This window comes from Sphaerodactylus townsendi, linkage group LG08 (genome assembly GCF_021028975.2).
Source record: "Sphaerodactylus townsendi isolate TG3544 linkage group LG08, MPM_Stown_v2.3, whole genome shotgun sequence".
NCBI lineage: Eukaryota > Metazoa > Chordata > Lepidosauria > Squamata > Sphaerodactylidae > Sphaerodactylus > Sphaerodactylus townsendi.
The window spans coordinates 26,496,605-26,521,149 of NC_059432.1; the positions used below are offsets into that span (position 1 = coordinate 26,496,605).

A 24,545-nucleotide genomic window follows, 5' to 3' on the forward strand; every position below is an offset into this window, starting at 1 on the left:
TTTCATGAATTGACAATGGTGTGCTACAAACATGAACCCAGGGGAGAGGAGATGCTAGCAAAAGGCAGAGGCTTCTGCAGTTGGGTCACTGATAAGATCATAGCTATTAGCCTGAATAGGGAGAGAGGCTCATCGTGCCTCATCCTGCACTTTTGTGCACACAGGGCTTACAATCAATTCAAACAGCATTACAAGCCATCCACAGACCCTGATTGAAGAGCATAAGTTTAATGGACTGAGAGCCTGGGAAAATGCCAAGAAAGACCCAAATCGATTTCTACATTTACTAAAACTGATTGCTGGCTAAATAAATAAATAAAAGCTACATCTGTCAGTCAAACCCTGAAATTTTCTCCAAGGGCACAATTATACACACACACACACTGTCCCCTATTCCCAGCCAACTCACAAAGAGCTCAAACAGTCTGATCTAGAGGATGTATTTATTTGTGTAGGGTGGTTTAAAGAAAAAAGCAGCAATAAGCTTTGTTTCATCACTTTAATTTCTCTATAGCTTTCTTCGCTCAACAAGGTTTTTTCCCTCCATGCTGTCGTTTCTTATAAAACATGGTTACACTTACCTGTAATTGTTATTAATTGAATGGCCACCTGCACAATCACACATGGGTTCTGTGCATGTACAAGTCTACCATAGAGATTTTAAAAGCTCTAAAGGAGTTGAGGGCACTCCTTTCCCCCCCTCACCTTGTGACTTGGAAACATTTTCTGTGAAATCATTCTGCACACGTCCATTCCTCCCCATCGTTTCCCCCCTTGTCTCTTCAGTGGCATTTATTCCAAATGCTACTGCTGAAAATGTATTATTCTTAATAGTGGGTAGGATGTCATCCATGATGCAGAAGAACAACCCTTCCCCCCTTTTTTTGCCCAGGAAATGTAGTGTTATTGCACTGTTGGACAGAAGTGGCAATTCCAAAAATGTCTTAGCCACCATTTCTGCTATTGACAATATTTCTGCTATTGAAGGCAAAAAAACTATTGAAGCAGGTGCCATACTAGAAGGACCAGAAACACATACCCCCCCCCCCACTCTCCCCCAAACCACTTTTATGGCCAGATTAGAGCTGAAGTACTGCACAATCGTCACTGCAGAAATCTCTTGTCAGTTTCCTCCTGCAAAGGAAAATTGTCCTGTCAATTTCACTCACTCCTAGCTGCAGAAACAATGGCCAGTTATGCACAACATGTTGGTGCATGGTGGGGGTAAATGTCCATCGCAGCAAGATTTCTTGTATGGAAGTATTTCCTTGAGACCCGCTTTTACTTTTCATTCTGTCTGTGGCAAGTAAGACCACTTCTAGCCCAATTTTAATTTTTGTTTTGTGCCAGAGTGGGGAGATTTGCCAGTGGGCACAGCTTTGCCCTGAACATCTTTTTTCCACCCATAGTCCGCCTTCCCATTCCCTTGCACTGTTTTGCATATTTTCCCCCTCACACCCCCTTAATGCTGTCATCTATCAATCCTTCATATATAGTGACAATAGGTGGGGGGAAGAACTCCTCCATTTCTGTTTAACATAGGTGTTCAGTCTCTCCTTCACTAGCTCAGCCTCACCAGCACAGCCTCAGTTGGCAGGTGTCTTGGAGCCTTCCCCCTTGCATGCTCCCCCAACCCCAGCCATGCTGCCAACTCCTTCCTGCTTCTCTAGCTTATCTAAAGTGCATATATTGAGAAATCAAGACATTGACCTTTCAATACAAAATAACACCAGAGAGGGCTTTTTCAGGGAAAAGTACAAGCAGGCATCTTTTTGGCTCCACCCCACTTCCCCTGCTCTGCTTCCACCCTTCCCAATTGCTGGGAGCAGGGCTTTTGAAACTTTATGTCAGGCAAGAATCTGTTTTAAAACAAGTCTCTCCTCTTCGAGAGAGAGAGAGAGAGAGAGAGAGAGAGAGAGAGAGAGAGAGAGAGAGAGAGAGAGAGAATCAGCTCTGTGTCTTTAAGGCTGTTGATGGGTGAATTTAAGAGAACCAGGAGAGAGCCAGAGACTCCTTTGAGATTTACAAGGAGCTGCAAGGTATTGGGCTGCCTCCTTGCCTGTGAACAGAGAAATGCAGGGAGAGCCCACTACAAGCTCACTGCCCAGAGAACAGGCTCGAGATAAGTGTTCCATGCATAATGGCCCAATGTATCTTCTTCTGAACATTACATCACTTTTGAGAAGAAATCAACAAATCTGATATAATTGACCTGACTTGTGTCTCTGTCCTAATGTTAAATCATTAATGTGATATGAGAAAAAAAATGAAAGTTCCTTTCAAAACAGAGGACAAGGGGGAGGAGAGAATGGCTAAAGGGGAGATTGTGCAACTACACAAAGGCATAGACAAGGGCCCAGTGTTTGGTGGGGTGCAGAAATACAGACTGTTTCAACACAATTCCACACTCAAGGGAAGCAGCTCAGAAACGAGTTTTTTAAAAAAAACATTGCAGTAAAAGTGCTTGGGAAAACAATGGAAGGAAAATGAAGGGACCCCTAACTAACCAAAGGGGGAAATGTGCGCAATTAAAAGAAAGAATGTAGCATTTGGTTACAAAATACATTGTAAACAACTCATGTGGAAAAGGCCAACATCTTCCGGCCCTTTTTCAACATGGAAAGGAAGGGGAGAGTCACCATTGCTTCATCTCCAGTTGGTGCTGGAGAAAGGTATGAATACTCAAAACTGCAATAAGACGAGAACTCACAGTGGGGAAGGATGTGTGACTGCACAGGTGACTACTCAATGAGCAACAGCTGTGGTAGATAAGTGCAACTATGTTTTTTATTGTTGTGATACCTGCACAGTCCCACATGGAAGACTGAAAGATTACTTATGTTGGGTGGGTGTGGGCTATGGTTGAATATGGACTGAAGCACTGCTCTTCCAACTGCTATATCTTTCACAGCATCTTCATCTATGGCATAGTGGTTTGAGAATGTGCAGGAGGAAAAGATTGCTGCTTTACAACCTGCATCACTGGAGAGACCATGGCAAAGAACAGCAGAAGTTGCTTGTGCTTGAGTCAAGTGAGCATTGAGACGCAAGGAGCAGTCAACTTGTGAGAGCTGGCAGAAGAGACAGATGCAGGTGACAGTCCCCTGTGAGATGGATTAGGTTGAAAATCTGTGATCTGACCAGAGTCCTGAACAGAAAATGAACAGGTCTCCCTGTAGAGTAAAAAAAAAAAAGCAGGCCCATAAAATTGGACCTCCTGATCTGATTTTCACAAAACTCAGGGGTTCATGTAAGGAGAATTATTATTATTATTTATTTTATTTGGTATACCGCTCTACCCCCGAAGCAGCTATGCTGCAAACTTGGTGCTTGTATCTTTTAAAAAATGGGTGGGGACAGAGCCCAACAAAGACTCTCCATTGCCATAACATTGAGCTAAGTCAGAGCTGGGAATCACAAGCAGAATTTTTTCCCAGCATCAGGAGACTATTGGGAAACCTCTGTGGGGTTATAGGAGGACAGTCCTCTTGAAGCAGAGGCACCCAATTTGAAGCATAGCTGCTGGTGACTATCCTTACAAAAAAAAAACCTCAAGTGTGGTGAAGGTTGGGTAAGGAGCTGGGGAGGGACTTTGTCCCTCTGCTCTCTTTTACCATTCCGTCACCTGACAAAGAGCGAGGACAGAAGTTACATCTGAAGCTGTACTTTGCTTTGTTTTCATATTGTAAGCTAGTTTGGAGATCAATCAAAAAGCAGGATATAAACCTTTGAAATATATACATTCCCATTCTCACTTCTAGAGGTGCAACTTGGATAGAGCAATAAGGAAGCTTCCCCCATTTTAAGGATATGGATTAAAACAAAATAGGGAAGTGAGTTTTTCTTCTAGTTTTCTTCTATCTGTCCCTTATATAACAACTTATAATGTTATTAAAGTAATACACAAGTAATGGCCTTCCTCCCCACGTTTAAGCAGTTCTGTGAGATAATAGTTGATACTTAAAAACCCAGATATCAGCTTCCTCAGATGATTAGTGAGGGCAGCAGGCCAGGCTGACTAGCACAGTAGTTGTAAAAAAACCTTCCACAATTTGTAAAACATGGAACTAATTTTTCTTAATACAGAATATTATTGCCCTGTGCAAAGGGAATCCAATTATTCCCTTTAATCAGATCTTAACCTGGAACAGATAGCCTCATCAACAGAACATTTATCTGTATTCTGCAAGCAAAGCCAGTGAAATTTTTAACGCTCTGTGAGGAAACCCTTTATAAGCAGCTCCTTTAAAAATCAACTTGCAATTCTGACTCTTCATGTCCCCAAAGGCAGCAGGATGCAAGAGTGTCATTGTACTCATTAAACACATGCTGCGTACTTACCCACTGGAGTATCTTCATTGATCAACAGGTACGTGTCGAAGAAATAATTTATGAAGTACGGCAATCGATTGCTCAGTCCTGGAAAGTTGGAAGACGGAGAGACTTTATTTGTATGGTTGAATTTATATTAAGACAATTGATGTTTCAATAGAACACAGCCCAGAGCATTTTATTAGATCACATCCCACAGCAAACAGCTGAGAATACTGCTGGTAAAGAGGGAGTTATTTGTGTTACAGCAGCCAACATAACTACTGAAACACGCTTATCCCTTTAACTCGGACACTGCAAACTGGCTAAGTATGGAAATGTAAAATGATAAATGAATTCATGGCCATGGACAAGCTGCTTGCTAGATGACACTACCACTTTTCAAAGAAACAAACAGGGTAAGGGAAGCACTGATTTCCTCAGAAACAGCATAAACTTTTATAACCCTGAAGCCTAGTGTCCGGGTATTAATAGCATAAAAATCACATACTGGTATATCAAATAAGAATGTCAGGAAGTTTTGCTCACTTATAATCAACCATTACATGAAGAACAACTCCCAGAAGTTATCAAATGAACTTCTTTGAGTACTTTGCTATGCTCACAGTTATAGAAGCTAAAGGAAGCCCCCCCCCATACCCTCCAGGATGGGCTAAACATGATAAGAAGGGTACTGATCTGAAAAAAAATTCATGAGGGGAATCTTTTAGATGGATAGCAGTCAGAAGAGAACTACTTTTATAGAATATCAGAATCTTTGAACAAGGAAGTACATAATAGCGTAACAGTCTACACAGTTTTCTTGGAAATGCTATGTTTCTGAAGAATTACGGTAATCACCATTTTAGACAGTCAGTGTGGTAGAGGGCTAGAATGTTGGACTTGGATCTGGAGACCCAGGTTTGAATCCCCACACTGGCTGGGAATATTTAGGCCAGTATCTTGCTCTTAGGCTAATCAATCTCACATGATTGTGAGGCAAGGATTTAATGTAAACTGCTTTAGGACCACATTGGAGACAAAAGGCAGAGCAAAAGTATATAAATAAATTAATTGAATTTTTTAAAGTCTGGTGTTCAAAAAAAGAAAATCTTAGATAGTACTAGGTCAGTGGTGACGAACCTTTGGCGCTCCAGATGTTATGGACTACAATTCCCATCAGCCCCTGCCAGCATGGCCAATTGACCGTGCTGACAGGGGCTGATGGGAATTGTAGTCCATAACATCTGGAGTGCAAAAGGTTCACCACCACCACTAGGTTCATTGATGCATCTGCCAGTACCTCTCTGGCTACAACCCTGCTTGGATCACAATGTGAACAGTGTAGAGGTAAATTAGTGGGGTGCCAATCAAGATGGGAAGTATATTGTTCAGGATGCACAAATGTTTGGGCCTGTCCATAGGAACATTTTTTGCATATATATTTGTTCCACTGCATGCACAATTCACACATCATCTCTCAAAGTTTCTCAGTGCATTGACCAAACACTCAGGTAACACTGAAAGTGTGATGGTTCCTCCAGACAGCTCATTCATTGCTACATGGAACAAGATTGTTTTTTTAAAAAAAATATTTTAAAAATGTATACAGCTTTTTAAGTCACATAGAACTAACATCTAAAACTTCACACAGTCACACTACGAAAGAAAGAAACTCCAATTTCTTTTGTGCTAAATATAGTTATCCTGAAGGTTTATCACTTGCTTCTAAGTTACAACAAAGTAAAGCATTAAATCTGGTGTTGTGGTTAAGTGCTTAATAGCAGTGGACTCTAATCTGGAGAACCAGGTTTGATTCCCTACTCTTCCACATGAGAAGTGGACTCTTATCTGGTGAACTGGATTTGCTTCCCCGCTGCTACATATGAAGCCTGCTGGGTGACCTTGGGCTAGTCACAGTTCTCTCTGAAGTCTCTCAGCCTTACCTACTTCACCTGGATTTGCTTCCCCGCTGCTACATATGAAGCCTGCTGGGTGACCTTGGGCTAGTCACAGTTCTCTCTGAAGTCTCTCAGCCTTACCTACTTCACCAGGTGTCAGTTGTAGGGAGAAAAAGTGAAGGAGCTTGAAGGCTGCTTTAAGACTCCTTACAGGAGAGAAAAACAGGGTATAAATCCAAACTCAGCTTTTTGTTAAATGTCATCCCTAAAAAGAGTCACACCTTTTTCTGATATCTCTAATCCCTAATATTCCCTAATCCTCTATTCCTAAAACCACAAATCAACAATCTGTTTTTTTCTGTTTTGCATTAAAAATTCATCAAAAATTTCCAGTCATGAATGAATTTAGATAGATGCTTTTTTCCAATCAACAAAGTAAGTTTTGCTATGTCTTCCAATTCTAACAGCTTCACAAAACAATATTCTGTAGAAGGCATAGATGAACTTGTCCACTTTTGCCCATGAATTATTCTTACTTTTGGTGTCATGCATAAAAAACAAAATATATTTTGTTCAAATTGTTCATAATTAGCTTCCTTCAATTTTTTTAGCTTCCTTACATGTCCAACACTGATTCAAAACATTTTTATACATTCTTGCCAATTTCTCTGGTGATAGGTATCAATGATACATCATTTCATAAAAATTCTCTTTGAGGTTAAAAATTAAGGTAAATTTAAGTCCTTTTACCTCTCTATGAAGCCACTGATCCATTTGTATATTATATCAAAATTGTTGAGAGTGTCATTGGAACTTATTTGAATATACGCCATTAAGGATTCATGACTAATGAAAATGACATTTGTTTCTCATTTAATGAAGAACCCCCACCAAAAATGTATGCCTATGTGCAAATATCTTGTTGGAATGCTATTTTTAATTATTATTATTTTTTAAAAATCTTCAGACAATGTTTATTCCCTTTCATACGACTTGACATAGAATCGGCTTTTCTAAAAGAGGTGCAAAAATAATGGCTACCTCCTACAATAAAGATATTGCCAAAATACACCCATTACATGGTCTGTTTTTAGAAAAGACCTGAACACTAACTTTGCCACTAACCCCAGCTGCTTTGCGTTTGCTGTTCCCGATATAATAAGAGCTAAATGCATAGATCTTCCCAAATATGACTTTTTAAAATGATTATTATTTTCTTTTTGTTGCATGAAGTGTCAGGCAGTGCATGGGAATAGAAGATGGCAATTACTGTTTTAGCACATGATTAATACCTTATATTGTTTCCAGGGCTGCAGAGCTTTTTGCCTTGTCAGCCTTAATTCCACCAGAGTGTTTTTTCCTTTCTCCTTTAATAAAGAGGCTCACTTATTTCAGCTGCTTATTTAAGCTCAAGATAACTAAACAAAAGCACAAGAAAGCAAAAGCACAAAAGCACAAGAAAGCCTTTTCAACAGCTACCACAACCCGGCGTCTTGGATGAGGATTCCATTTACAGTGCACAATTCTGAGGTTGTATAATGACAAAGTTTTTCATTATTGTTTTTCATTAGAATCTGGCCCTAACTAAATAGTTTCAGATAGTGCTGCTATGCCCCCCAGCAGCCAGTAACGTTGCCAACTCCAGGTTGGGGAACTCCTGGAGATTTGAGGATGGAGCCTGGGAGAAGAGGGACCTCAAAGGGGCACAATGCCATACAGTCCACCCTCCAAAGCACCAAGGGTCTGCAACCTGTGGCTCTCCAGATGTTCATGGGCTACAAATCCCAACAGGCCCTGCCAGCATGGCCAATTGGCCATTCTGGCAGGGGCTGATGGGAATTGTAGTCCATGAACATCTGGAGAGCCACAGGTTGCAGACCCCTGCTCCAGTAGAACAGGTCTCTGTAGCAGTGATGCAGGTATAAAATTTTTATGGGGTGGATTCAGGGGGCGGGGCTCAGGGGGTGGGCCTCCACCCCTGGGCATGGCCACTCCTCCCCAAGCTCTGCCCCCCAAGCTGGAGGGAATCGCTCCAAACTCTATGAAATTAAACCAAAAGAATTTTGCCAAATTTAAGCCAAACAAATTTTGCATTTCTTAAAGCTGTACCTGGACTTTCTGCGGAAATCAAAGCTCTTATCAAGCAGCTGAAAAGAACTGGCTGCATCTCTGCCCGTCCTCTTTCAGCCTTCAAAGGCTTTCTTTAAAGGGCAGGGGGGGGCACTTTGTTCTCTTTTCTGTTGCATTTAGAAGGTTATTGTAAAGTGGATTTTAAGTAACTGACTACAAACGTGTAATTAGTTTTGCTAGCCTGAAAAATCACAGCTCCCTCCCAATCTATTTGGAAAACCGGAAAAAGAAACCGTGAGCCTCCAAACGTGGCTGTTTGGCCCACCACAACGCATCAATACATTTATTAGAAAATCAATCACAGGCGTGCTGGGGCCAAAGGGTGCCCAGAGAAAACCCTTCTCAGGGCACCCTCGTGTGTGGAGCCTCGCTTTCTCATGAGTAAGCGGGGCTTCAGCCCTCCTCCCTGCCTGGCAGACGGGGGGGGGGAGTTTTCCTCATTCTCCAGCTGCTAGGCAGGGAGACGGAGGTGGAGGGTCAAGTTTCCCTTGCCCTCGGGCTGCTAGGCAGGGAGACAGCAGAAGTGGCCCCTCACTGCCGCAGACTCCCTGTCAGTGCCTAGCAGCCAAGGGGCAAGTTTCCCTCACCCTCCAGACAGACTGGTCTCTTGTGAAGCCTTCACCTATTTCTTAAAGGGGCAATTCACAAAGATTGCTTAAAGGGGAAAGTACTGAAACTCAGTTTGAAGTCCTTTTCTCTTTAATCAATATTTGGAGAATTGCCCCTTTAATAAATATGTTATGGGGCGTTTAACCCGTGACCCCCTCTTACCTACATCCCTGCTCTGTAGCCTGAAAATGAGCTGTAATTCTGGGGGACCCACCTGGAGGCTGGGATCCCTAGTTTCAGCCATACTTGCTACCGTCTTGTCAGCCGGGTCACACTTGTTTCTGATATGGGGAACCAAAGCTATAAGTAGGCATTGTTTTTTGGGGGTGGGGGTGGTGGTATTGTTTTGTTTTGCTCAATGTGGGGAAATCAAAACCATGAGTTACAAAGTCTGAGAGCCAACATTTCATCCATTGTCCATTGTGATTGGGAGTAAAAGTGAAAACATGCACAATTGAGAGAGGGGGCGGGTAGCAAGTTTCTGAAACGATAAAAATGCTGAGCGTAATGTGTTTGACAGATGGGCTTACTTTGGTTCCCAGCCAGAGCTGCAGAAGCGAGCACTCATACTTATTGAGAGATCCAGTTTAGCTGCCAGACACCAGACATTATTAAACAAGGGAAATTTGGGGTTTAATTGGCCTGTCAGAAATATTTTGCATCATGTTTCTGGCTCACCTATATAGCAGGTGCCCAGTTCTAAATGCACCCCACCACTGCAACACCTGAACATTTATCCAACACTAGTACAATAAGGACATCTTGACAGCATAGTGTGAAATATACTTAAAAATTATCCAACACTATTACAATGACAGCTTGACAACATAGTGTGAAATATATTTACAAAATTATGCAGAATCTGGTAGGTTTTTTAAAAAAGCTTATTTCAGTTCATATTATCTCAGATTTCTTGGAAAACCCTAGTGAGAACTGAAGAATTGTATTCCTGTTTCCTTTTTCTACTAAATACATTTGTTGCCCTTAATATTTTAAAGAGATTTGGGTGTCAAGGTGTGCAACCATACACAGCCTTGCTTGGGAACAAACACCGTGGAACTTATTTGTGCTGTATGGGATCAGATTGTGCAGAGTTAAAAAAGGGACCAGATGCCTGTGCCAATGTACACCTGAGAGCAGCCCCTATTAAGAATCTGCATGGTTGGATTCAGCTTGCTAGCACAGGTACACTATGGGGACAGTAACACCATCTTTTCCTAGGAGTTATGACACTCAGCATGAAATATGGGAAAAGTACTGTACAGACTTACCAAAACTGCCACATCAGTCCTATTTTTGCCTTTAATGATTATGACAAGTTCAATATCATAGGATAAAAACATGTATCCCCCACATCAATAAAAACCTTGAATGGGTAAACTGAGCCAGTATAAATTGGAATTAAAGGGTTTTCCCATCTAGCAAACTTCTGTGAAAGTAACATGATCATTTTTATCAATTTCTTACCAGTGACCATACAGCATTCCAAACGAAAGGAACAGTCAGAACTTTAACAAGGTGTTTTCAGGTTTGTGTCACTTGCTTTTCTTTCCTTCTCACATTTCTGACTGAATTCCTCCCTTCCCATTTCTTACAATCAACCATGTTCCACTTCCCACCACCATAATCTTAGCAGTGTTACAAATCAATATATCATACTTCCATTACCAAACTTATATAGATTCAAGCAGGTATGTTTTCATATTCTTAGCTGGCATGGGAAAAGAGGCTTGATCATTACTGAACATGACTTATCCTTCTATCTATCCTGAAACTGACAAAACTGCTGTTTTAAAACAGGTGTATCACTTTCTCCTCTTTGCCTGTTAAATCTATTAAAACATTCAGTTCATCAAAATAATGTCAGAAAGATAAAGGGGAACAATAACATGGAAAAAATGACTTTGTTAGTCATTCCATCCACTAATCTTGTTCCTGCACAACATTTATCCTCATAGATGATTACCTATGAAGCGCTCTATATCAGCTTTATTCTAAAGAGTAAAATGGCGGACCAGAGACAGGTCAAAGCAAAGAGGCAGATAACTGCAAACCATACCAATAAACACAGCCTACTGCAGTTCATCAGAAGGAGATGTCTTGGAACCTGTGCAGGTCCAATAAATGAGATGGTTCTGCACAACTCAGAATAGGCAGACAGTTGGTCGCACATCTCTCCAGGAAAATGTTACATCAGCAGCATTGCATTCTTTTAGCAATAAGTTTATTTTTTTTTATTTGATTTGATTTCTGCCCCACACCTTTTCTGGCAAAACCGGCCCAGAGAGGCTTCCAACAGTCAGTACATATAATATAAACGCTACATACATTTGAAACATAATTCCAATCTAATATTATTAAATCCTAAACTATAATTTACAGATTAAGATTGCACCCTAGCCTATGTAGCCACCTAGCCACCTAGCCTATGTAGCCAATTGTAACAAGTAAATGAGAGAAAACCAACCCATGAATGCTCACAGGCTCAAAAAGTAGGAGAAGGAAAATTAGGCAGAAGAAGAAAAGGAACAGAAAAGAATAGAGGAAAAAAGAAAGGGTTTGGGGTTTTTTTAAAAAAAGGAGAAAATGGGAATTCAGATTGGCTCATTCTTATTCAGGCTTTGGCGCACAGCTTGGATAAAGAGAAACAAAACTGTGAATTCCTCCCCTCCACCCGCAGCATGAGTCTTGTAAAAGTTAAAAGTTTTGTTTTTACTTTTACAAGACACTTGCAGTGGCTGAGGGGGGATTCCTGTTTTTTTTTTTTACTTTTATAAGCCGCGTGCAGTGGCTAGGGGGGGAATTTGTGGTTTGCTTTTGTTACAAAAGTACAATTAATTTTTCCCACCATAGAACTTACTGAAGAACCTGGCAGATTCTGTGCTCTGAAGTGGCTCCATTGCAGCCCATGAGGAATTTCTAGGGCTGTCTGTGGGGTGCACATTTTTCAAGGTAGAGGCATCAAGCTTTTAGGGAATCTTCAGGAGGTCCTAATGGTAATAGCACCCAGGTTTGGGGAACTTTGCTTCAGGGGACAGTGGGAGATGGGCCATAGCCTTTTAGGGGCCCATAAAATTGAACCCACCGAAGCAAAGTTCACCAAACCTGGGTGCTATTACCAGAAGGACCTCCTGGAGCCTCCCTGAAAGTTTGCTGCCTCTACATTGAAAAATATGCAGCCTTCTTACACACTCAGAAATTCCCCATTGGCTACAATGGAGCCAAGGCACAGGCAGACTAGAGGATCTGGGTAAATTTCTTGGGGTGCCTATCAGGGATGCATTTTTAAAGCTATCAGCACCACAATTTCAGGATATCATCTGGAGTTTGTCCTGATGATATCACCCACGTTTGGTGAAGTTTGGTTTGGGGGGGTCCAAAGTTATTGACCCCCAAAGGGGTAGCCCCTATTTCCCATTGTTTCCAAAGGAGATGGGGGCTACCCCTTTGAGGGTCCATAATCTGGTACCCCCTGAACCAAACTTCACCAAACTTGGCTGGTATCATCAGAATGATCTCTGGATGATACCCTGAAATTCTGGTGCTGATAGCTTTAAAAATGTGCCCCATGAATGCCAAAACACAAAACAACTGAAAAAACAAAAACAAATCAGACTGACCTGATATATTCAGATATATTTGGATATCTGAATATATTCGGGCATACCAAATATGATAATCAGGCTTATTTGGATATACAGATACTTTTATGCCTGAATAAGCCTGAATTCAAATTTTGTGCGTATTGCTTAATTTGAATATTGTGTGTATTGCTCAAGTCTAATAATGACCATACAGAATCTTGCAAGTGGGACTCTGTGACCCATAGCCCATGATAAGAAGACTACTGTAACAGACCAGCATGGCCAATCACTTCTGTAATGAAAATATATTCTTGTGCAAACATCTCACTGCAGAACTCCAACATTTCTGTTGCAGTGAATCTCTGTAGCATTGGGTGTAGCAATCTAGGATAAAGCTACACCTTTGGTGCCTGGTTGTACTTGCCTCCTGCTGTTCTCAGGTTTCTATGATGGCTCTCTTTCCTAGACTGTATGAGTAACTTATGACAAACTGATCTGTTCTAGAAACAGTTGGCAGCTGAACTATCAATTATTGATGCTCCTGTAAGACTAGGAGAGCCCAGCCAGACACAGATGGTCTTTGTGGATTACTATGTTTACTGCACAGCAATATACAAGCAAGTGAAGCCATAAACCTCTCCAGCATCTAAGGCTTCAATCCTACTTGTGCTTACCTGCAAAAGGTACGATGAACATGCTTACTAAACATGCTTAAGATTAGAGTGCACCACAATTAGTTGAGGGAACAAAGAACCAGCATACTACTGGTACAGTTGCATATATTATCAAAAAGGTTCTTGTGGATGACCTCCAGTACAGTTACTGAGATCTGTCTTGAGTGAACTATATCAACCAACTGAGGGTTTTAGGTTTAGGAACTCAGCTGAACTAAAATTGAACTGAACTGTGCAATTACATCAAATGAACACTAGATGGAAACAATCCTATATATCAGAAGAACCTTAAAGCAACAAGTAATTTAAATCATTTGACATGCAACAATAGCATAAATTTAAGCATCTCAAATTCATGGAAAAAGCAAACAGGAAAGGGGAAAGATATTGTTGGGCATGGTTAAAAAACCCCTTTGTATGATGATCACAACAACCTTTTTGATGAAGCAGAGGAAAAGTTAACCAGACTTAAGTTAAGCCATGCTAGATGCAAAAAAGACTCAGGTTTATAAGAAGGTTACTGCAACATAGGTACAATGGCAATTCTCCCTCTGAATATCTGAAACTCAACAGTAGCTTGTATTTAACAGGAACATACAGGTCATTTGAATTTTATTTTATTTACTTCACTTATACCCTACTTTTCTGCCCAATGGGGATTGAAAGTGGCTTACAATATTCTCTCCATGTCCATTTTTATCCTCCAAACAATACTGTGAGGTGTGTAATTGGCCCAAGGTCCCACAACATGCCTCCATAGCTGAGCGGGGATTTGAGCCTGGATCTCCCAGATCCCAATCTGACATGCCAACCCTCTACCACACCAGTACTTTGTAAGCTGGAGCACATAGAGAAAATAAGGTAGTATTTATATTAACAGCCAGAGTTTTCTGAAATTTTAAATATAACTATTTTCATGAACCAAAACAATTTTGTGGCTGCTAGCAGTTTTCATTTAAAAATGAAAAACAGATTTTAAAAGTTGCCTGACACCGAAGAGGCCTGAAGGCTAGCATCAGACTTCCAACCAGAGAAAGCCCATGGGGAGACAACACCACAGGGGGGCTTGTATTGGATGTAGCTGGATATGTTGGATGTAGATGCATCACAGTACCAGGCAGCAATGACTGGAAGTGAACCAATTTGCCAAGCGGTGGAGAATAAGCCTGGAAAGAGACTGTGCTTATGGGATTTCCCCACAACCTAATATGAAATAATCAAATGTTGTCACAATTGACTTGTGCATCACCTAAAATGTATCTCCAGGATTGTTAATATCAGGGCTACTCAAGGCTTTCTCTGCTCTCAGACTTCATGGGATCTTGTGTGGTGTTAGAAAGATATTTCTACTATCGCTTGCCTGGGTGTCTCCATTGTGAAGATCTCATTTGTTACTTCTTGCTCACAAGGAACTAGGGGTGCAACCCAATACCAATACCATTTTATAACTGAATGCCTGCTCAGTGTTTTGCATGGGATGCAGATAACACCAGGTCTTCAGTTCATTCATGACATGCAACAGTTGTCTCCCTTCCCCTGCTTTTTTAAAAAACATTGAGCTGCATGAAGAGTTCGGGTGCACTCAAACGATTTCACACTGATTTGGGCCATTTTGGGTGGTACTAAGAAATGGTATCACATCATGACTGTTTTTATAAATTTGTCTCCACTAAAACATTTATATGCACTATGTTGAAATGTAAGCAGCAGTAATTTGTCGCCATTTCAATAATTCCAGCTCAATTTGCCAAGGAACCAGACCATCACATTGATGTGTTTCTTTTTCTTTTTTTCCAGCTTAGAAGCTCAGAATGGCATGAGGTAATATTTACAAGACCAAAGAAGAACACATTCTGTGGAATGCTCAGTTTTAAGATGTTGGCTTAGAGCATCTGCTGATTATGATTATGGGCTGCCCAAAGCTCTATATAGCCTGCTGGGCAGCAGCCTTCTGAAATTGCCAATCACATACAAAGAAGGCCTCTGAACAATAAGGATTTCATTGCAAGCTTTGGTGGGCAGCCATTTTCCTACAGGACAAATTACCTTCATTCTATAGAAAAAAAATCTTGAGTCACACAAAACCTATATTGCTAGGGAGATGTTCAAAAGCAAGCACAGTGTACTTTTGCTGTTTAAAAAGGACCTTCTTTTAACCCAGCATTTTAGGTTCAGTATCACTACAGGACTGTCACACCACTACTGTGACTCTTGTCACTTTCTATCAAGCATATGCCTAAGCACACAGAGATTCAGGATTCCAAAACAGGACAGAACATCTAAAAAGATATACATGTACCCTCCCCAGCTTCCTGAGTAACAAAAGGAAGTAGGATTGCATCCACTGCCAACCACATTCAGCTAGACACCTACGGAGAGTCCTGTCACAAGTGGGGTCAGACAGGCTCTTCCACAAGATAGGAAATACAAAAAGCAGGGTCATAGTCACATATGCATGTGTAATGCTCCCTGCAGATGTTTGGCTGAAGACACGGGCATTAAGGGGTGAGTCCCATGAACCTTGATGTCCTGTCTATTTGTCTATGTTTCAGGGATTCTTGATTATTTGCAAAGATAATCATTATGCACTATATTAAAATTAATAACTTGTATGAAATGATAGTTGTGCTGTTAGACTAACGTAGACTTATCTGTGTAAATGGGGACAATTGAATCTTAAAGTTTCATCCAAGGTATGAGCTAACGAAGGGAAACTAAATCACTCACCATTTGGTCAAGCTTTCAAAGCAGCCATGATGAATGATTCATAGTTTTCTTCCATAGTGCCTTACAGCCCCTTCCAAGGGCTGGGCACCCAGCTGCCACCCCTGGCTGCCATCCCCAAAAGAGGCTTCCTGGTGTAGTGGAAGGCTTGAAAAGTGAAAAACCCTCCTTGCCTCCAAGAAATCTCTACAGGGATCAACAGCATAAGGCAGGGGCCCAGTCTACCAGCGTAACACTGCAAATGGTCAGGAGGGAGCCAACTAAAGTCAGCTCCTCCCCAAGCATGCCCCCAGCCCACTCCCGCTATGCCAGCAAGAGCACTGGGATACTGATGCCACATCTAGCACCACAGTGGACAGCAGTAGTCGCACACTGGCGGAATTACCCATCCACCAGGGTAAGTGCCCAGTGGACGGCAAATTCACTGGTGTGGTTGCATACAGTTTCCACCAACAGATTGCCACACACACCCTGGGATGGGGCTGTTAATCTATGTTGGCCTGACTTCTGAAGTGACTGGAGAGAACCTTTCAGCTTGGCATCCCTGACTGGGTTACTGAGAAAATTCCTAGGCTTCAGGGCAATCTATGAAACTATTAGCTTGAATTGGAGTTCTGTGTCTAGACTCTGATATCAAGGGGAGACCCTATCAGGTTATGCTAAGAGGCTCGGTCCTGACCTATTCCCAGGAAAGGGATGTAAGATTCCTTGTAAGGAATAGGATTAGCTAGCAATGTACCCTCTGACTCTTTACTGATGTTTCTCCTCACCTCTGTGTATCTTGTAATAGTTCCCAGTTATCTGTCCTCTCTCAGATTTGAAACTTAGTATTTATACAATCTGAATAGAAACCAGAGTAGGTTTTGTGAGCATGGAAAGAGGACAACTCTGATGGATGTGGAGAGGGTTGGAGTGGGTCAGAAAGCCCTCCAGTCCATTCTCTCTGTCTCTGCTCTGTCTCTGTCTGTCTGTCTCTCTCTCTCTCTCTCACACACACACACACACACCTCCCTCCTAGACTTTCTGCCTTTTCAAAAAGGGACAGGCTTCCAAAGAATTGCTTTTTGTGGTGTCAGCCTGTCTTCCAGATCAACTATGTATTAGGCATATATAAATTGCAAGTATACAGGGATTGGGAAGTAAAAAGTTGTATACGCACTGTTCCCGCTGATTCTTGCCAAAACATGATGTAAAGTTCTGAGAGGTGGGACAGAGCAAAGGCAGTTGGGGGATTCCAGAAGTGAGGAGGATTAGTGTGACAGATAAACTTAAATGGTCGTATAGAACATCCACTACAACCCAGCTACTGGACACTCATGCACCAGCCACCGGTCATAAATGTAATTGATATAGACTCCTTAAATGTAAAAAGGATAAAGAAGAAAAAGGAAACAGAGGTGTCGTGTTGTCAATTTCTTGAGATATCAACGGGTTCCTTGAGGTAAAATTTTGAACATTTATCTAAAAGATTTTTTTTAGAAAGATACCTAGATGGAATCTGTCGTTTGTCAGTAGATTCTCACACTCACCTGGAAGTTGACTTGTACTACACAGTTAACACCACCACCACGTGAAAGTTTTGCCAGGTGGTGTTTTTGGCATCTGCTGCTGATCTTTTCAACACATTGTTGCTAACTTTAATGACTTGTTTTCCCCCCTGCTCAGCAAATTACTATTTCAGAGGGATCTACAACAGAGTAATATAAAAGAAGCTTCCTTTATCTGGCTGCCAGAGTGCCATGAATTTTTAAATGTCCCAGTTGAAGAAAGACACTTTATAGCTGAGACAAGAATGTTGCCTATTACAGGACATATATTTTTTTAAAACTACCAGCTTGACAACATGAAGTCTGCTTAAAGTACATGGGAATGAATTGCCACCCACAGTGGCCCTGGCTTTTCTCTTATACAGGACATAAATAAGCAAATTTGAGCTAGAAACCATGATTAGAAGTTATTAGGAATATGTTATAGTAAATGTAGGTGTTTTGACATGCTATTTTCCTCACGTGAAACTGCATCCTGAGTCAGACCAGTGGCCGAACAAAGTCAGTATTACCTACTCTGACAAGCAGTAGCACTGCAGCATTGCAGGCACCTGTCTTTCACACAACAGGAGATGCTGGGGATTAGAAATGGAACCTTCTGAACCACAGTCCTTCCTCCATTTGCTTCCTGGGGCTACTAAACCAAGCAAGACATCTGTGCTTACATTGCTTAAAGACATCCAGGGAGATCACATCTTACCCTACCCACCCCATGATAGGAAAAGTAAAGTTTTGCTCCGAATCACCTGAAAAACCAGGCCTAATGAATATGCTTGGCTTAGAAGAAAGAATCATGTTTGTGGAGCTTAGAGTTGAAGCTGCTTTCATGAGAGAGAGAGAAAGAGAGAGACAGAGACAGAGACAGAGACAGAGACAGAGACAGAGACAGAGAGAACATGGCCTGTAGTCCTGCATTTTCCCTATCACTGAGTTTACAGACCCTTTGCATCCCAGTCTATGGTCCCTTTTGCACATGCAGAATAATGCACTTTCAATCCACTTTCAATGCACTCTGCTGCTGTGCGGAATAGCAAAATCCACTTGCAAACCATTGTGAAAGTAGATTGAAAGTGCATTATTCTGCATGTGCGGAAGGGGCCTATATAACAATACCACTAGTTACCATTGAGCCTTGCCTGTTGTATACCCAACTTGGAAGCACAGGTGTGCTGAATCAGGGGACAGACCTTGTTCACATTATTTTCCACAGAACGTGACAAATGTAATTGATTAAAAATAAAAGATGATCAGTTTTACTTTCATTTTTCCTCCTAAAATTATCTTGCAAAAAAAAAAAGGCCTGGCATAACACACATTTGACTTTAACATGAATCATTCACATTCTCTGGAACATGATCAGTATTTGCCATAGAGGGATAATTTTTTAAAAAAACCTTTCATCATGTGAAAAGCATCCTTTTGCTGGATTTTGCCCCATCACAAAAAAAAGTAATTTGAACTAGCATTTATTTAAATGTTGAACTTTGCGATCCTATGCAGAGATATTCCAGCCTAAACTCCCTGCTGTCAATTAAATTAGATTGCAGCAAATCTGCAAAAGATTGCACTGTCAAGTTAACTTATGCTGTAACTGGCCCTCAGACCTTTGGGTATAGGGCAAAACAAAAATACATAGAAATAAATAAACTAATTAAGGAGAAGAAGAAGAGTTTGGATTTATATCCCCCCCTTTCTCTCCTGTAAGGAGATTCAAAGGGGCTTACAATCTCCTTGCCCTTCCCCACTCACAATAAACACCCTGTGAGGTGGGTGGGGCTGAGAGAGCTCCGAAAAGCTGTGACTAGCCCAAGGTCACCCAGCTGGCGTGTGTGGGAGTGCACAGGCTAATCTGAATTCCTAGATAAGCCTCCACAGCTCAAGCGGCAGAGCTGGGAATCAAACCCAGTTCCTCCAGATCAGAGTGCACCTGCTCTTAGCCACTGCTCTTAGCCACTACGCCACTACAAGTTATTTAAATTGCCAGCCCTGACCCGGATGGCCCAGGCTAATCCAATCTCATTGGATAGTATTGGCAGCTAAGCAGGACTAGCTCTGGCTAGTATTTGGAGACCACCAAGCAAGTCCAGGGTCACTACACAGAGGCAGGCAAGGCAAACCGCCACTGAACATTTCTTGCCATGAATAGCCATAAGCCAGCTGTGACTTGATAGCACTTTCTTCCATCCATTGTGAGGTCTCAACATTCTTCACACAGGATTCCTTCAGGTGTAAAGGGTTGCCCTCCCTTTTAGTCCACCAGGCTTCTTGTGTCCTTGCTTCATTTACTAGTTTTCTAGCTATGTGCAAAGTTCCAGTTCCAGGAAAGCCAGCGGTCATTACTCATAAAATAAAACAAATTGTATTCAGGTGTCAGAAGCATCAAACTATAACACATTAGACAAAACAACTCTTAACAGAATAAGATTTTACAAATATTCCCTTAGGACAGATGTTTGGTCTTTACACACAGTCCTTCAAGATGAATAAAAAAGGATAACAAACTGAAAGACCCTTGTGGCATTAACCCCTTTCAAGAGAGATACTATCTTTGCCTATTCAATTAAGACCTTCTTGTCATTTGTCAGCAAGGAATTTTCCCCTGGCCCTTCCTGAACTGAATTTTAAAATGAATTATTCCCCTGTGTGGATTGGGGAAAGCCATTTACAGCATGCTTACAGGAATCTGGTATGTGATGGGTAATAATGACATGGGAGAGAAGACAGCACATGCTCGGAGGAGACTGTCCTTCAGAGATTTCCTTCCAACCCCACATATTCATACAAATAATAACCCTGGCATGTGTCAGGGTCAGTGGAGGTGCTGGCATAGCTGAACTGCTCAGAAAAGATTCCATGACTAACATGACTCTTACTCCTTATGAAGTGTATGTTTACTGCTTCTCCAATCCTACTTTCCAGTTCTGATCTCATGAATTACAATTACTGTGGAATAAAGCTGTAAAGCTGCACAACGCCTTGCATTGAAGTCCCACAGCTGAAATATCTCAACAATTATCTTAGTGATAGTTGGGGGGAAAGGTTGAAACTCCTACACGATCTCCTACCTCTTGAGTGCTTTTTGTCTGTTGCCTGGTTCTAAGAACAATGTCCCTTCATCTAGTCTGAGAGGGCTGACATAATGGCCAGTCAACTGATAGATGATATCCAGTGAACACTAACCTTTATTAGTGGAATTTATGCACCCAGTAGCCCAGAGATCAAAGAATTCTCAGTTAACTACACTGAATGTGTCAGATTGCTCTCCAGATAAACCATAACTGGCCATGGTCTTGTGTCATATTAGCATATTAGATAACAAAGGATTAACTGAAACCCACTTACACCCTTCAAAATTGAGACTATGAAGGTAAAGAGACCCTTACACATGGGACAAGGATCTGCAGTGGCAGGAGGGGAAAAATCAGCAAAAACAATTATCCTCCTCCTTCACCAACAGAAAAGCACTTCCATCAAAAGAAAAAAAATTATGGTCGCATATAAGCAATGATGCTAAAAATAAATTGGCATAACCAGTTCTTGAAACATCTGGAGCCAGCAATCAGAGCAAAATAAGAACCTCACATTTCAGCTACAAATACCAGGGATGTTGCAAATCCTTTTCTGGGGACCAGAAGAAGAAGAGTTTTGGATTTATACCCCACTTTCCTCTCCTGTAAGGAGACTCAAGGTGGCTTACAAACTCCTTTTCCTTCCTCTCCCCACAACAGACACATTATGAAGTAGGTGGAGCTGAGAGAGTTCCAAAGAACTGTGACTAGCCCAAGGTCACCCAGCAGGAATGTAGGAGTGCGGAAACACATCTGGTTTACCATATAAGCCTCTGCCACTCATATGGAAGAGTGGGGAATCAAACCCAGTTCTCCAGATTAGAATCCACCTGCTCTTAACCACTATACCACACTGGCTCTCTTAACCACTACAGCAATCAATGATGAGGTGGTAAGGAATAATAGTTCAGCAGAGAACCAAGAGAGATATGTACTTACCCAAACAGACAGACTCCAAAATCAAGATGGAATAGAAAAAGTTCCTGGCAGAAAGATGATACTTCATGGTTCCTGAAAAAGCAGAGAAAAGATTCTAATCATTTCAACCCTTTTGTATTTAGCAGAGAATTTGCCTTCTCATGCCATTAGGTGAAACATAGGATTATACCCAAAATCCATTAGAGCAGAAAAAATATTGAACAAAAATTTGTTCAAAAATAAAAGGCATTAAATGGTATGTGAGTAAGAAAAGCTATTTGTTTATGACAAACTGTTCCTAACTGTTCATTTATGTGCAGCATAAACTAGCTACCAGTAAATTGAGTGTAATGCCAAGAATTGGTTTTACATTACTCCAATCAGTTGCTCAACAAATATACACCTACTGGTATACATACTCCCTATGGACGTAGTGCTGCTCTGTCTTTTCATTCAGTCCTCTCACTACTGCATGGAAAGTATTGATTGCATTCAGATATCAAACAAACTTCAGTTTGTTTGTGTCAAGAACAAGCCTGAGAGGTTCATATGCTCTCTCATGTGAAGAACCAGGACAGAATCTTCCTTTGAAAAGCAGGAGGGTTTCTTGCAACCTCCCAACTAAGCTGTTTTAACAAAATACGGTTTGTTTCTTGCCTGCAAACCTGTATTAGATTAGAACATTGCCTCATAATCAGGAAACAAACTGCAGTTGTTTTAATTGTCCCAATTCAAACATCACAACAAACTGCAGTATATTCCAAACTAGGAAGTCTTCCGTCTGGGCTCTGTGCACAGAAGAAAAGAAAATGTATACAACCTCTAAAATAAACCGCCAGGTTTGTTTTTATCAAACCTGAGTTTGTTCATGTCATCTGAATCGAGCCGTTGCATCTTCACTGTTAACCTTCATCACATATACCATGCTATGGTCTTGACACTAAAAGGAAGAAACATTTTTTGCTGTTGAAAGGAAACAGAAGATGTAACGAAATATAGATTCCGCTTGCCAGTAAAATTAAGAAACACTAGTACCAATCTTCAAGATAACTATTGAAGATTGGTTAAAATAAAAGGAAAAATTAAATGCCTAAAGATCAGTCTGCTATGTATCAAAAAGCTTTCCAAATGGGCCATAGATCACTGCAAAATGTGGAAGGCTTGGTAGCAAATATTTAAGAAATCTGAAGTGATGCAACTTTAATTAAAGCATTTATTATTTACAGCTGCATTTGCTGAACAATTCAACTAGTCTGATTTTCCGCCTAAGCACAGTTTTGGAAATGGGACTGGCAATAGTGAGTTATATCCACTTAGAGATGAGGGGGTGCAATTGCACCTTATTGATTCTGTCTGATTGCCTTTGATACTCTTGGCCATGTTGTGCTGACAACGTAACCATGACATTTAGCAGGATTACTGAAATGAGCATTTATTTATTTCAACCTGCCTGAGGTGGCTAACAAAAAACAAAGAAAACAAGACAAAACATAGACAGTATGATCCTAATAGAGATGTTCCAAAAGGGTTTGATGGGGAATTGGTCATTTCCTGCAAAGGCCTAACACATTTACCTGTTCTGTTGACAGCATGTTTCAACCCTTTTAGCAACATGGATGGCCTTAGAGGCCATGAGATTCTGATAATATGTATCTATGAAGGAAAAAATAGTTTAAGTTAGATCTGCTAAGTTTTCTTTCTTTTGAAGGACCTCAAACAGAGTATGCAGGTAAGTTTGGAGACTAGGTTGCTGTATCAGTTAAGATCAGCTGGTTATACTTCTGGGGTAAATATCGCCCTTTCCCTCACTGGGAATGGCTAAATCAAATTTGCTGATGACACAACGGTGGTGGGGCTCATCTCTGGAGGGGATGAGTCTGCCTATCGGAATGAAGTGGACCGACTGCTCTCATGGTGCAGGGAAAATAACCTGGTTCTTAACACTAACAAGACAAAGGAGCTCATAGTGGACTATAGAAGGAATAGCTCAGAAATTCAGCCCTTGACTATAATTATGGAGATCAAGTGGAGGCGGGTGGCTAGTTTTAAATTCCGTTAGATTAAGAAAGGAAGGATTTAGCCTGGGAATTACAGACCACGGTGGTTAAGAAAGCCCAGCAAAGACTGTACTCTGAGACTTTTAAGGAAGCTTAACAACTAGATGGAGAGAAAACTTCACCGGTGTCTTTACAGCTGTGCTATAGAGAGTGTCCCTAACCTACTGCATCTGTGTACATGGTTCTCCAGTTTGCACAGTGGCCCGAATAGGGAAAGAAAAGCTCCAAAGGAGTGATCAATACTGCACAGGGATTATGCGGCTGCCCTCTCCCCTCCTTGGAAGAAATCTATCAATGCCCGAGAGTCTAAATAAAGCCCAAAATATTCCCTACAGGGACCGTCTCATCCAGCACACTCTCTTTGCTTTTTTTAAACTGCTACCATCTGGCAGGCGATACAGGGCCCTCAGAACTAGGACAAAGAGGCTTAGAGACAGCTTCTACTCTAGAGCTGTGGCTATGCTAAACTCCGCTGCTTCATATTGATGTATTTGGGGCTATGTAGGGATGGGTGGAGGATGATGATGATGTATGAGTCTGAAATTGCATGAGTCTGAAATTGTATGAGTCTGAAATTGTGTGCATCGAGGAATGCTGCTGTAAATTTCGTTGTGCGTGCACAATGACAATAAAATGCTTATGCTTATGCTTATGCTTATGCTTATGCTTAAATCTTCGTTTTACTTACTTTGTTACACACAAACAACACAAAGTAACTCTTTCCATATTTACAGTTTACAGGTTTCACGTTTCAAGCTTCAGGCTTCAAGCAGAACAATGAACATGATCCAAACTGACAGAAACACATGCACACGCAGAGAGAGCTTTCAGTCAACACACGCAGTGAGAGATCTTAGTTCAACTGACATAACTGTCGCAGATAGAATGTTCACTCTTTGAAAATTTTCCCAGCATGCACTGCTTGTATGCTGGAATGAAAAACTCACCAATCTATACCTCTTTCTCCATCTCTCTCAGGCAGTACAGACTCAAATGTCCACCCATAGTGGGAGTCTATGGCC

At 41.3% G+C, this 24,545-nt stretch overlaps 1 protein-coding gene across 1 annotated transcript in view; it reads right to left on the reverse strand.

The window, feature by feature from the left end:
• The window catches only part of CDH23 (cadherin related 23), a 612,421-nt gene that overhangs the window by 556,734 nt on the left and 31,142 nt on the right, over positions 1–24,545 (reverse strand). Inside the window, exons 2-3 of the mRNA XM_048505079.1 lie at positions 21,488–21,559; positions 4,342–4,419 (exon numbers count right to left, since the gene is read on the reverse strand). Of these exons, the coding sequence (XP_048361036.1) occupies positions 4,342–4,419; positions 21,488–21,554 (145 nt within the window). The 5' untranslated portion in view covers positions 21,555–21,559. The remainder of the gene's footprint in view (positions 1–4,341; positions 4,420–21,487; positions 21,560–24,545) is intronic.